Source organism: Octopus sinensis, linkage group LG4, assembly GCF_006345805.1.
Source record: "Octopus sinensis linkage group LG4, ASM634580v1, whole genome shotgun sequence".
Classification (NCBI taxonomy): domain Eukaryota; kingdom Metazoa; phylum Mollusca; class Cephalopoda; order Octopoda; family Octopodidae; genus Octopus; species Octopus sinensis.
In genome coordinates, this window is record NC_043000.1 from 69,079,561 (window position 1) to 69,092,019 (window position 12,459).

At 32.7% G+C, this 12,459-nt stretch overlaps 1 protein-coding gene across 1 annotated transcript; it reads right to left on the reverse strand.

Moving 5' to 3' along the window:
* Positions 1-484: 484 nt before the first annotated feature.
* Positions 485-11,485, reverse strand: LOC115210621. Its single transcript, XM_029779223.2, has 4 exons — positions 11,325-11,485; positions 7,526-7,612; positions 3,411-3,435; positions 485-1,432 (listed from the first exon to the last, which is right to left on the reverse strand). The coding sequence occupies exons 1-4, from the start codon at positions 11,378-11,380 to the stop codon at positions 1,022-1,024; spliced, it is 579 nt and encodes a 192-aa protein (XP_029635083.1). The 5' UTR covers positions 11,381-11,485; the 3' UTR covers positions 485-1,021.
* Between the last annotated feature and the right edge of the window lie 974 nt (positions 11,486-12,459).

Genomic DNA, 12,459 nt, shown 5'->3' on the forward strand with positions numbered 1-12,459 from the left:
TGCATGGTTCCTGATTCAGTCCTACTATACTATAGCCTTGGGCTGACCAAAGCCTTTTGAGTGGATTTGGTAGACAGAAACTGAAAGAAGCTTATTGTGTGTGTGTGTGTATATATATATATGTATATGTCAATGTGTGTGTGTGTGTGTGTGTGTGTGTATATATATATATATATATATATGTCAATGTGTGTGTGTGTGTGGTGTATATATATATATGTATATGTCAATGTGTGTGTGTGTATATATATATATATATGTATATGTCAATGTGTGTGTGTGTGTGTGTGTGTCTTTGTGTATGTCCCACCACCACCGCTTGACAACTGGTTTACATCCCTGAAACTTAGCAGTATGGCAAAAAGATACTGATAGAATAAATACCAGGCTTTAAATTTTGGGGTCAATTTAATCGACTAAAAAAACACTTCAAGGCAGTGTCCCAGCATGGCCACAGTCAAATGAGTGAAACAAGTAAAAGATAAAAGATATATACACATTCACACACACAATTTTTTTTTTATTACAAACTTCAATAAAAATAATTTTCTGAAGTTTTTGTATCTGAGTTGTCATGACCAAACAAGGAAAATTCAACAAGTTGTTTTTATTCATGATAAAATCCTGATGAGTTTAGACATCTAACAGATTTCTTTTAATTTTAAATAAAATACATTTACCTAGTTTCCCATCATTACCATTTTAATATATTTAAAACGTTGTCAAGTGATGATGAAAAAGAACAAAATCCAAATAGTTAAGAAAGTTAGTTGATACACTAATGAGGTTAATGAAGATCATCCATATATTAATTAGATATATGTAAATAGTTCTAAATAATTATTCAGCCAAGTAAATGGTAACATTGACTATATATGAAAGGAACTCACCAGTTGAAATCTATTAAAAGCATACCTTATGAAGGAAGTATACATTAAATAAACATGGGAGAAAATATCTATTTACAGAGAGCAGAAATGCTTAATTAGAAAAAATAATTTTTTTAATATGTTAAAAAAAATTATCTGCTAAAAGAAAAATGGCTACTGTCTGAAGGTGATGTTTTTGTTAAGCGCCCAATTCGAGCAGCATGGGCCTTAAATAAAACTTCATTTATACGATAATAAAATGGATTAGATGATTCATCAAGTTCAGGCTCATATTTTTTTATGACTGTATGATCAGCAGTATGCCTTGTGTCCAAAAAGGAGTTAGGAGTTTGCTGTTGTGGGTTATAAGGGTGAGGGTGGTTGGCTATTGCTGCAGACATATTAGCAGAGGATCCAGAGGCTTCTGAATAGAGTTTTGATTGAGTGTTGTTTAAACAGTCTACTTGTGGAGGTAGATGATGGAATTGTTGCTGCTGCCAAAGCTTATAATTTTGATCTGGGTGATTGTTCTCAGCTACAGGAGGGTCAGGGCTTGGTGTTGACTGCAACAAAGAAAGATACTCAATTTAAAGAAAATAACATTTAAATTAGTTTCAGATTTTTGTGACAAATTTTATCAAAGTAAAGATAAACCAATTTCCTCAATTGCTTAGAACGCCTAAACATTGGCGACTATATTTTATAAAATCTGAAGCAATAATTTAATTTTTCAAGATTAACATGCATGAAAGAAAAATAAATAATTAATGATCAGAAACTTCAATCAACATAAAAGAATTGATCAATAATTATGCTCCTTTGTAAACAATGCCAATCCTGTCACTATCACAAAATACAATAAAATATAAACAATGTAATTCGTAGATTTTTCTACCCATTTAAATCAATGTTAACGATCATTTCATTGTGATTGTCGCTATTTATAGCTCTAGACAAACACATTTCTCAACACCATTTTAAATCTACCAGCCTAAATAAGCTAAAACAAACCACTCATATATAATCATTTGTTTTTCAAAGACAGCATGTTTCCATGTCTCAATTCAGAATTATTTTTTCCGTAGTACTTAATATTTGTAAGAGTAACCCTACTTACAAAATCTTCTTTCAGCTACCTCTATGGATAATTTCTCTCATAAATGCCCAGCTCTTTTTCATTCAAAATATATCATCCAGCCAATTGGAACATCAGAATGACAAAGGCTTTTTTAAAATGAATATCAAGTAATTGCAGCTATTCCACATCAAGGAAGTCCAATTCCTATCACGCCTATAGTTAGTACTAAAACATTCAGACATGCAAAAGTGAATGGACAACAAACTAGATACATCATACTTTACCTTATGCAGCTAAATACCATATGATAAAGTGAGCTGATGAAGCTAATCAATAACATGGCTCCCTACTTTATAACAGGCGATACTAACACAACACCAATAAATTACCTACACTGTGAAGCAAGCTGACTCCACTCTCAGAAGGATATCAGCTAGTAAATAGAATTTAATAATTACCTTCAACAAACCATTAGATATATCTGTTGGTTGAATTAGTAGGTGAGAGAACTTGATGCTTAATCAATCTGTTCTGTAATCATTAGTGTCAAACTAAAAAAGCCAGCTTTCCTATTATTTTATGATTCTGCTGACTCCTGCTAATCTATAAAATTCCATTGCTTGCCTTATTTACCATTATATTATCTAACTCAAGATCAGTTCTTCATTTCAACGACTCTCTACAGCTCATTTCTAACATATTATAAAGTAAATTGTCAAAAAAGAGAAAAAATACTAGAGCTTCCTTAAGCATTTAGTATGAAACTTTTTTCACCTGGCTCTACTTTTAGTCCCCTTAATACCTTAAATGCTTCATGTAACCTACATTTTAGACAACTTTTATTCACAGAAAAACTACAGTATTGCACCCTAAGCTGCAGTCATAATATTCAAATGATTACAGTAATTGAAAAATCTTCTTTCCTAGGAATCAGTAACTTAAGTTTCATCCAATAAAAATGTTTTAACCCATATCCAGAATCTCACACCTAACCTACAAAGTCATTTAAAAATATATAATTACTTCACTGAAAACTCAAAGCTAAAGATAATGCATGATTAATTCAAAACATTGTGAATAAATAAGCATTACATTTGACAGATTAATCTGAATGCTAAAGGTTTAAACAATTTATACCCAAAATTTACTATAACTTATCTATCTCTTCTTTTGTAGATAATAAATTAACTGAACCTAAATATCAAATATTAATTCACAGCTGAAATAAATACAAGCTTTTATAAAATATTAAAAATTCTAAGAAATGTTTGATCATATTCATAATAAGAAGGTAACAGTAAATGAACAAGTTCATTCACCTATATGGACAAAATTTCATAACAGAAACGTAAACCTATCCCCAACACACAAAATTTTATTTTTATTATTCTCAATTTTTGAAAGAAATAATTAATTTTCATAAGCACACTATATGTTCTTAAGAAGCAGTAGCAAATAGTTACCTCATGAGAGCAATCAGGTCTTCCCCTGAAAAATAATGAAGAAAAATTAAGTTAATTTAATTGAAAGCAACTACAAGCACATTAGAAAAACTCAGGTCAAGTATTGTTAAGATTGAGGAATATTCTATGTATATTGATAATAAAAAAGTTGACTGTAAACTGCAGTCTGCACTGAATTTCTAGTTATGGTTGTTTGTTTACTTACTTTGCTAATTCTCTTGGGAAAAGGCATGAATGTCACAATTACCAATTTGTTGAAGTCAATAAGATTCACAAGATACCTCTGATCATATGGATATGATGGTAATGAAAAGAAGCTCATTATTGCCATCAATTTGAGATGGAGTCATATGCATAACACCACCAATCAACTTAATGCACCATTATCACCTCATATAATCTACATTAATAGTAGTGGTTATAAAGCAGTTTAAGTGAAATATACAGAGCTTTCATTTTAATAAGTAAATAATTTTTAATTCATTTAAATGAAATGTTTGGATCCCACTAATTTTGATAACATTATCCTTGATTATAATAAACAGCTTGTCTGTACTTTTAAAACCTTCAAAGATTGTGCCAACCTTAGTTCTTGATATAGTTTTTTTTTTGTCCTTGTCATATGTCATAAATGACTTTATATTCAATTACTAATACCAATCCAACGATTGTGTTCTTTTTTTTTCTTGTCAGGATCCTAGTAATCCTTGCCTTCAGTTCATCTTTGGTGTTACAAGGAGTTTTGTTGGTCTCTTGCTTAACTGTGCCCTACACATAATAATCAAGGGGGTTGCAGTCTGTGGAGAGGCCAGATGTTAGGGGTGATGTGGTCACAGAAATTGTTTGACAGCCATGACTGTGTTCTGCTTGTGTGGCATGGTGCAAAGTCCTGTTGGCAGACATAGGGTCATCCAGCAGTCACCCTCTTGACCCAGGGCAGCACTACCTCCTCCAGGCACTTGATGTAGGCCTCTGTGTTGAGTCTGAAGTTGTGTGGGAAGATGAATGGAGGCATAACGTCACCATTACTAGTGATCACTCCAAACACCATGATGTTGACTGGATGATTGATTTTTATCACTCTCAGTACATGCACCACACTCAGATTGCCTCAAACACTCTAAAATGTTCCTATTGGAGCTTCTGGCATGAATGCCAAGCAGTATAACATGTTTCCAAATTTCTGACAGAGTGAAGTGAGTCATGGTATTGTTTTTCTCACAGACAGTGCCCAAATGACACTACTATACTGTGTAGTCAACAAAATTAAAAACAATGTGCATGCGCAAAATTAAAATTATAAAATGGCGACAATTTACCCATTGCACCATGTACATGTCTATAGGCACACACACATACACACCAGTACATGAAATGCACATCACTCCACATAATCACAAACACAGGCCTACATAATTTTAAGTTCGTCCACACATACATATTCATGAACTCACCCCCATTCACAATACACACACACATGCTTATGCACCTTAGTTCATCTGGGTCACCATTATTATCTCCCTTTCATTAAGCCTTTTTCTTCCGGCCATCTCATCATGTTGAACTGTTAATCCCTACACTTTTTTTCTCTAAATCTTTTCTGTCAAAGAGTATAGGCTTGAAGCATCAAAGACTTTTCCGTTTTTCTGAGTGTTAAACTAATACACCTGTTTGTTGTTCCTTCACTTGTCTTCGTCTTTTGCCTTCTGTAAATTTGAACTATATACATATCTATGTGTGTGTGTGTGTGTCTGTGTCCCCCTCTTCCATTTAACAACTAGGGTTGGCATGTATATGCCCCAATAACTTAGCAGTTTGGCAAAAGAAGCCAATAGAATAAGTACCAGGTTTTACAAAAAAATAAATACTGGGGTTGATAAGTTTGATTAAAATTTTCAAGGCAGTGTCCCAGCATGGTCACAGTCTTACGACTGAAGCAAGTAAAAGATAACAGATTAGTGAACAATGACAAATGTCCCCACCACTAAACATCCATTTGTTACCTAGGTTACACAGTATAAAATAATTACATGCAATTTAATCTAGGAAAATTGAAACCTTTCCTTGATTACCTGATGCCATGCAATGCTAAATAACTGCTAGTAAATCTTAATTTTCCTTTGCAAAAATGTCACTTATTTGCTTTACCTCTGCTTAAAACACTAATAGTTAATGATCCAGTTTCATTGATCTTATCTGAAACGCCACTACATACTAATACTGATGCTGTTGAAACTGTAATTTCAATTATCCTTTCACAGTGTATTAAACCTGTTCCTTTATTCTTCAGAAAACTGTTTTACCCTGAACAAAATCTCCCAGCAACTGAAAAGAAAGCTAGGGCTATCACAGAAAGTTTTAAGAGAATTTTTTTATTATTTCAAGACTATTTTACACGAAACATCAACTGACAAGTGATCTCATATTTAGTCGCAAAAGTAGAGGAAAAACAAGCAACAAGATTTTTCACTGGTACATTGAAATAGCACCACTCTACAACTACAGTGTCTGAAACATATCAAGCAAAGATAAGGTTGCTAGTGATGCTTTTACCAGATGCTCCCCTATAATATTCTCTGGTATCACAAATTCACGTAATCTTTTGCATCATTCTGCAATGACTTGATTATGGCACTACATCAGATTTAAGGACTTGTAATTTTTTTTAGGAGATGTTACAAAAATCTGTGATAACTGTATCATATACTCCCATCCTCTTCATGGACTTATCAAGTTCACATAATTATTTGAGTGTCTCAGTATCAACTTCAAAGGTCTTCTAATCATGTCTAACTCTGTGCGGTTTGGTATGAGAGCTGCTTCAACACATTTCTCAGGTTTGGTGCTCCAGCTTCAATCTACTCAAACCAAGGATCCCAATTTGTCTTGAGATCTCCATATCAACCAACTAAAAACAGTCAAGTAAAACAACTAGATACAATTTTAAGAACAATAATGCTCTTCATTCAAGATGGCTAACAGGAAAATGGTTTTAAGAAAAATGCTTCATGTAACTAGATTCCTCACCTAATATTTCATGATAGGCTAATTTTTAATGTTGTTCATCAATAGTTTGGTCTTTATTTGGATGGCACCCTGAAGTTGGAGAAAATTTGCTAAGACACTTTAATCCCAACGTCAATTAATGATTAATGTTAGTCATCACTATTTTCATTTCAGATACCCCTGTGATCAAATTAATACTGTCTTAACTAAAGTTATAATTCTATCTAGAAGACTTCTCCGTAAGAACTGATAAAACTCTAGTTCCACTGAGGAGTATTCCATTGGTAATTGCTGCAAGGCTAACTTGAAGAATCTAACTCAAGCAAGCTCTAGATCTGCTGATGACTTATGCTGAAAAGTACACAAGTTCAGGAAATGTGTGAATAGGAACAGTTTTGTACTAATTGAGAGCAAAATCATAGCTCTACCACTCATATTCCTGTCGCTCAACAAGAATTCAAAAACGATCAGAAAGACTTAATCATTAAAATGCTAGTGAGTGTTATGAAATTAACCCTTTCGTTACCAACCCGGCTGAAACCGGCTCTGACTTTGAGTACAAATGTCTTGTTTGCATAAGTTTTGAATTAAAATCTTCCACCAAACCTCAGTCACAATTTATGTTCCTAACACTAGCTGAATGATAACTAAGTTATTTTAATAAATTCTTTGTTATATTTAAAGTAATTGAAAGAAACACAGAGCTTCTGAAAATAAATACAGTAATGAAAGGGTTAAAGCCATTTCCTTGACTGAGGGCTGACAGCTAACTATTTGCAGTAACAGTATTCATTTATATCATAAGCACTGAGGTCAATGTTTGAATTGATTCAAATAATTTTATCTTCAATAACTGTTTCCCATCCAACAGTCAGAACTTATAGTTGCTTATTTCTAAGCAGTGATCACATTCCTTAGATATTAAAAGATACTAATACAAAGACATAAATTGCAGATTAAATGCACTCAAGATTACTGAGAAGAGTATACATAGGGAAGTTTTTAGACTGAAGAAAATCTCTTAGTCTACAAACTTTTGCAAATTCTAAAATCTCTTTAGTTCTATAACATTGAAAACTTTGACATAGAAATGATTGCTTTAAACTTACTCAATATAGAGGCTATTTATTCTTTTAGATATCGGAATACTTTCATCAAATTCATCCTCAAGATTCCGAGGTCGTTTGCGACAGCAACTAGGAAAAGAAAGAAAAAAAAAACCCATCAAAGCAGGAATATACAAAAAATATTGAAAACGATCAATAGAAGGCAAATTAAATATTTAAATAGAAAATAGGCATAGAATGGCATAATTCTAAATGCTTTATTAAATTAGTGTTAAGAGCTTTCAAAATTCTGTCCAAAACCTATACAAGAATCATTAAACCACTCCGCTGATACAGATTTTCTTTTACTAGAAATTGCTTGGATAATTTTAGAATGACATATATGAGGTTGTACTGCATTCTATTTTTTTTTACCTTAGCAAAAGGCCTAGATTAATGCATTTGGAATAATGTTTAGTGCAGAGTCTAAGAAAAACAAAGCAGGTGGGTGCACAGGGTGAACAGACTGCTAATTCAGTAGAGTAAAAACCAAGTAAAAAAATTGGTAAAAGATTTAGTGAGAAGAACTAGCATTATCTTTCACAGTGTAATGACAAGTGAATCAATCAATCAATCACATAGATTTTTATGACACTGCTGAGTGCCAGTTTAATGCATGAATAACACTCTAATATTTCTTTACTTTGCAGAGAGTCAGCAACTTAGATCTTAAGATGCGAATTTAACTCTTTTGGAGGGACATAACTAAAACATTTGCCAAGGGTAGTTAGGGTAGAATTGGTAATATTGAGTGGAAATAATTGTTGTGTAGCAGCATGATATGAGGTATGTAGATATCAAACAATCATGAGATGGTTGTGTAAAGATCAGATTTAAAGGCAAAAAAGAGATCTAGAGTGTTGAGAGTTTCTGTATCAGTCTAATATTTGAACAAGACCTGACTTCACTGATGAGGACACAATAAAACCATAACTTGTCCAGAATTGCCTCCCATACTTATTAGAAAGTTAAAATATTAATTACTGATTAATATAGCTTTTGCCTTGCTGCATACTTCTTTCTGGCTAGCTTTTTTATGTTTTATGCACTTATAAATGTTGAAGCCAACTTCACTGTTTTCTGAATTCTTTAAACAGCTATTTTTCCTACGTCAACCAAAATACAATCTTAAGAGATGCAGTAAAATATACAATAGAAAAAAAAAGTTTTTATGGCTAAATAATATTTATTTCGATTAAAATCGATCATGAAAGAGAGTAAGGTAAAATCGTCCCAGACCAGATCTTAACTCTTAGTCATTACTATGCTTGACACAAATGCAAAAAAAACCCTGCAGCTAGCATTGTTATTACTGTGAAAAATACTCAAGAGATTCTCATGATTAGAAAGAAGTTTTATTTTTTGTGTATATCTTATGTGCTATATAATATATATATATACATACGAACATACACACTGGAATTTTAATTAGAAGCACCCATTTTCCAGATGCTATGTGGGTGACCTTGATATTAAACAAACTTAAAATCACTATCAGAAAGCCATCCATTGGCCTGAGCTTGAAAATACTCTAGCCAATAAGAGAGCCTCTACGTGGTTGATCGCCCTGCTAAAAATAGCAGCCATATTTTTCTCAAATCATACATTGCCGTCATGGATAGGGCAATCGCGACTGGAACGCCTTAGATCTAGACCAGATTGAGGTTAAACAACAACTTCAAAATAATCATCTCAGTCGATTTTATGGAATATATAAGTTATGGCTCATACTTTGAGGTTTAATATCCAGTTGGTTAAAACAGCTCACAGCACTAGTAAAACGATGATGTATTGTATTTACAAATATCGTTGTTCTCATGGAAGAAACGAATAGTTCTGTTTCATCATTTTTTGTTCTCTCTTCAAATCTCGTTGGAGAAGACTTTACTACTCATCCATCCGAGGCGGACGCTGTACAATACCGATCAAATTCACTAAACCCGACTAAGCAATGCACTCTAGTACAAGATACCATTATAGTTATATATTAAAAACTCTGAACAGAATGCATTTTTAACAGTCATCCATTGAAATATGAATGTCCACCAGTCTATTTGTTAAAGCATGAATTTTGATTGCTGCTTCGTAATAAAACTTCATTATTACACGAATTACTCTGTGTGTAAGTGTGTGTGTGCGTGCGTAAACAGTTGAATATGCTTGAATTAAATAAACTTTGTATCTATTTATCTGAATTTTTCACGAGGAATTTGAAAATAAGAATTTATACGTAAGTTAATTAGGTTCATAACTTGCAACATTTTAAGTCCCAAACATTGAATCAGCTGATTCAGAAACACTGACAAAGGCAAAGCTAAATAAATACTATGTCTAAAAATAGAAAGCAGCAGAAAGGAAAAGAAAAAAATGAAATCGCTCAAACTTTATTTGAAAATACTTCATATGTATGACTTCAACAGAAAATAAAAAGGGAAAGGAAGACCATTGGTAATATTACTAATAGGTTAGTTAGACACCTATGTCGACAAAACACGATACTAACCAACTTCATATGTATCAAATAAAAATTAGCTACCAAATAGTTATGGATAAACAAATTTACTGCGAGTAGATTTATTCTTTATGTTCATAACGAAAGTATTCCGGATTTAAATTTTTAAATAATTAAAAAAATATTTTGTGATCAAACATTATTTAACCTATATGATGCGTTTTTCGTAACCTTTAAAAATAGGGTGAAAGAAATTAGCAAGAGTGTACGAGACACGGATGACAAGGGACATTATACATTCATGGAACACTGTATAAAGCACTTTGTTGATTACCTACTACATATACTGCAAAACACGTGAGGAATAAACGTATAAGTATATGAAATATACACGAAACGAATTAATTGTGCGAGGAACATCATATTTACAGCAAAAAGTTACATGGCTACTGAGCGTGTATGCTGTCATTATAAAATCTAATTTAACGACTCCTATTTTTAGGATGAAGCTATACAACTATAAGACAAGCCTGTAATCTACGGCGATCAACTACATTTTACAGTCCTTAGTTTTAGATACGGCATTGCGGTGTCTAAATGACTGTATGACTATCGACAGTATTGCATGAATATCGATTTACGTAAATAGAACTCTTATTTATAAAGTAGTGGAAATCAGACTGGTTTTCACTTTCTACTTTTAAGGGTATAAGTGACGTCAAACGAAACCAAATCATAACAAGCCTTTACGTGGTCCCTTCACTAGCTAGAAATAGCAGATACAAACACCATCCAACCGTCTAAAAATGAAGGACAGAAAAAATAATGAAGTCTCAGATACAGTGTTAGAAAATATATATAATAGATAAATAAATACACAAATAAATAAACGGACTGTTAAAGTTTTGATCAGCCGAGCTGAACTGGGAGCAAATAAGAGCCAAATCACGGACTTGTCGAGAACTTATACATGACAAATTACCATCTATACTGTCCAGAGTTACAACTCATTATTCTTTTTACATATTTACAAGTTTGTATCGGTATGAATAACTATTTACTTACTAATTATTCGTGGTGTCGAATTAATTTATATTTCCATATCGTCCTATAACACTAACACAATATACAAGAACTAAAAACCGACAGTAATGTCAATACATTACGCAACGATAGCTGTAGCATGAAGTTAGAGGATTCTTCAAAGTTAGGTTGATAAAACTATAAAATGTTCGGGATGTAAAATACAAAAAAGAATTGAAGGATTCCATCAAATATAGAGAAATATTTGCAAGGATTCTGCACGAATGAAAATTAGGTTTATTATAGAAGAAATATATGCAAACATACCTTAATGTCATATCAAGATTTTCGAAATGGCTATCCAAATCAACACCAGTCCTCATGGTTGTTGGGAGAACAATCAGATGTTGACAGAACTCCCTTCCAGCAAGCGACGACTACGCTTAACATGAGATATAGACCACTGCGCATGTCCACACAGCTGAGTCGTATAGAAAGAAAAGACCCAGCATGACGTCACTTCCTATGTCATAAATACTACCACTATTCTTCAATAATGCTAATTTGTTTATATTTTAATGTAGTTTTGCATTATATATATATCATATACATATGTGTTATATATGTAATAATTATTATCTCTGTTGGTAATAAAACTTTGATGTATTTTGCAAAAAAAAAAAAAAAGAAGTAATTTATTTATTTATTTATTCAGAAATTTCATCTGAAAATACAGTTTTTTCCCCGAATCAACTCGAGAGTTTCTTACTTGGTCATCCAACCTGCTAAAAATAGCAGACAAAAATTCGTCCAATCACTTTCTACTTGAATAAGCATTCATTGAACAGTATAATCCTGGATACATTAAAAGAAGAAAAAACAAGATGAGATGATCGTAATAGGAATACTGGTTAGTACTGATCTGAGTTAAATACCGACAGCATACATTATTTTGTACTGATTTGTTTGGTATTGCTATGTCTGCTTTAATGAAAGCGTAGGTGGTCGGTCAGCCTCAGCCAACATCATTGATTTGTCTGTAACCAAGATTTAATTCACAAATAACGAAGTGTATGTTGCTGTAATTAATTGCTACAGGACAAGAACAGCTTGCTACTGTTAAATGTATTAGTTGTTATTTAGCTCCAGCCAGCTCTGATCAAGCGAACCAATGATCAGAGGCATTTTTGCTGTGACCGCCCTGTATTTTATTCAGCTATAATATGTCAAGGGTCACATTATTCAATATACCCTTCCTTGCTTGAAGACGAAAGGGTGTCATTTGAGAGAGAATGGGATTCTGCTTTTTGTAGGAAGGTTACTTCGTTGGCTTGTGGTTCGTTATTTTAAATCTTCTTGTGAAGGTGTGGAAGCCACTTTTATTTATTTGTTTTATCGGGATTTGTTCTGATAGTGAGCTATGTTTTGTGTGCAAGAACTGTTCCATGTTACACCTTATGTA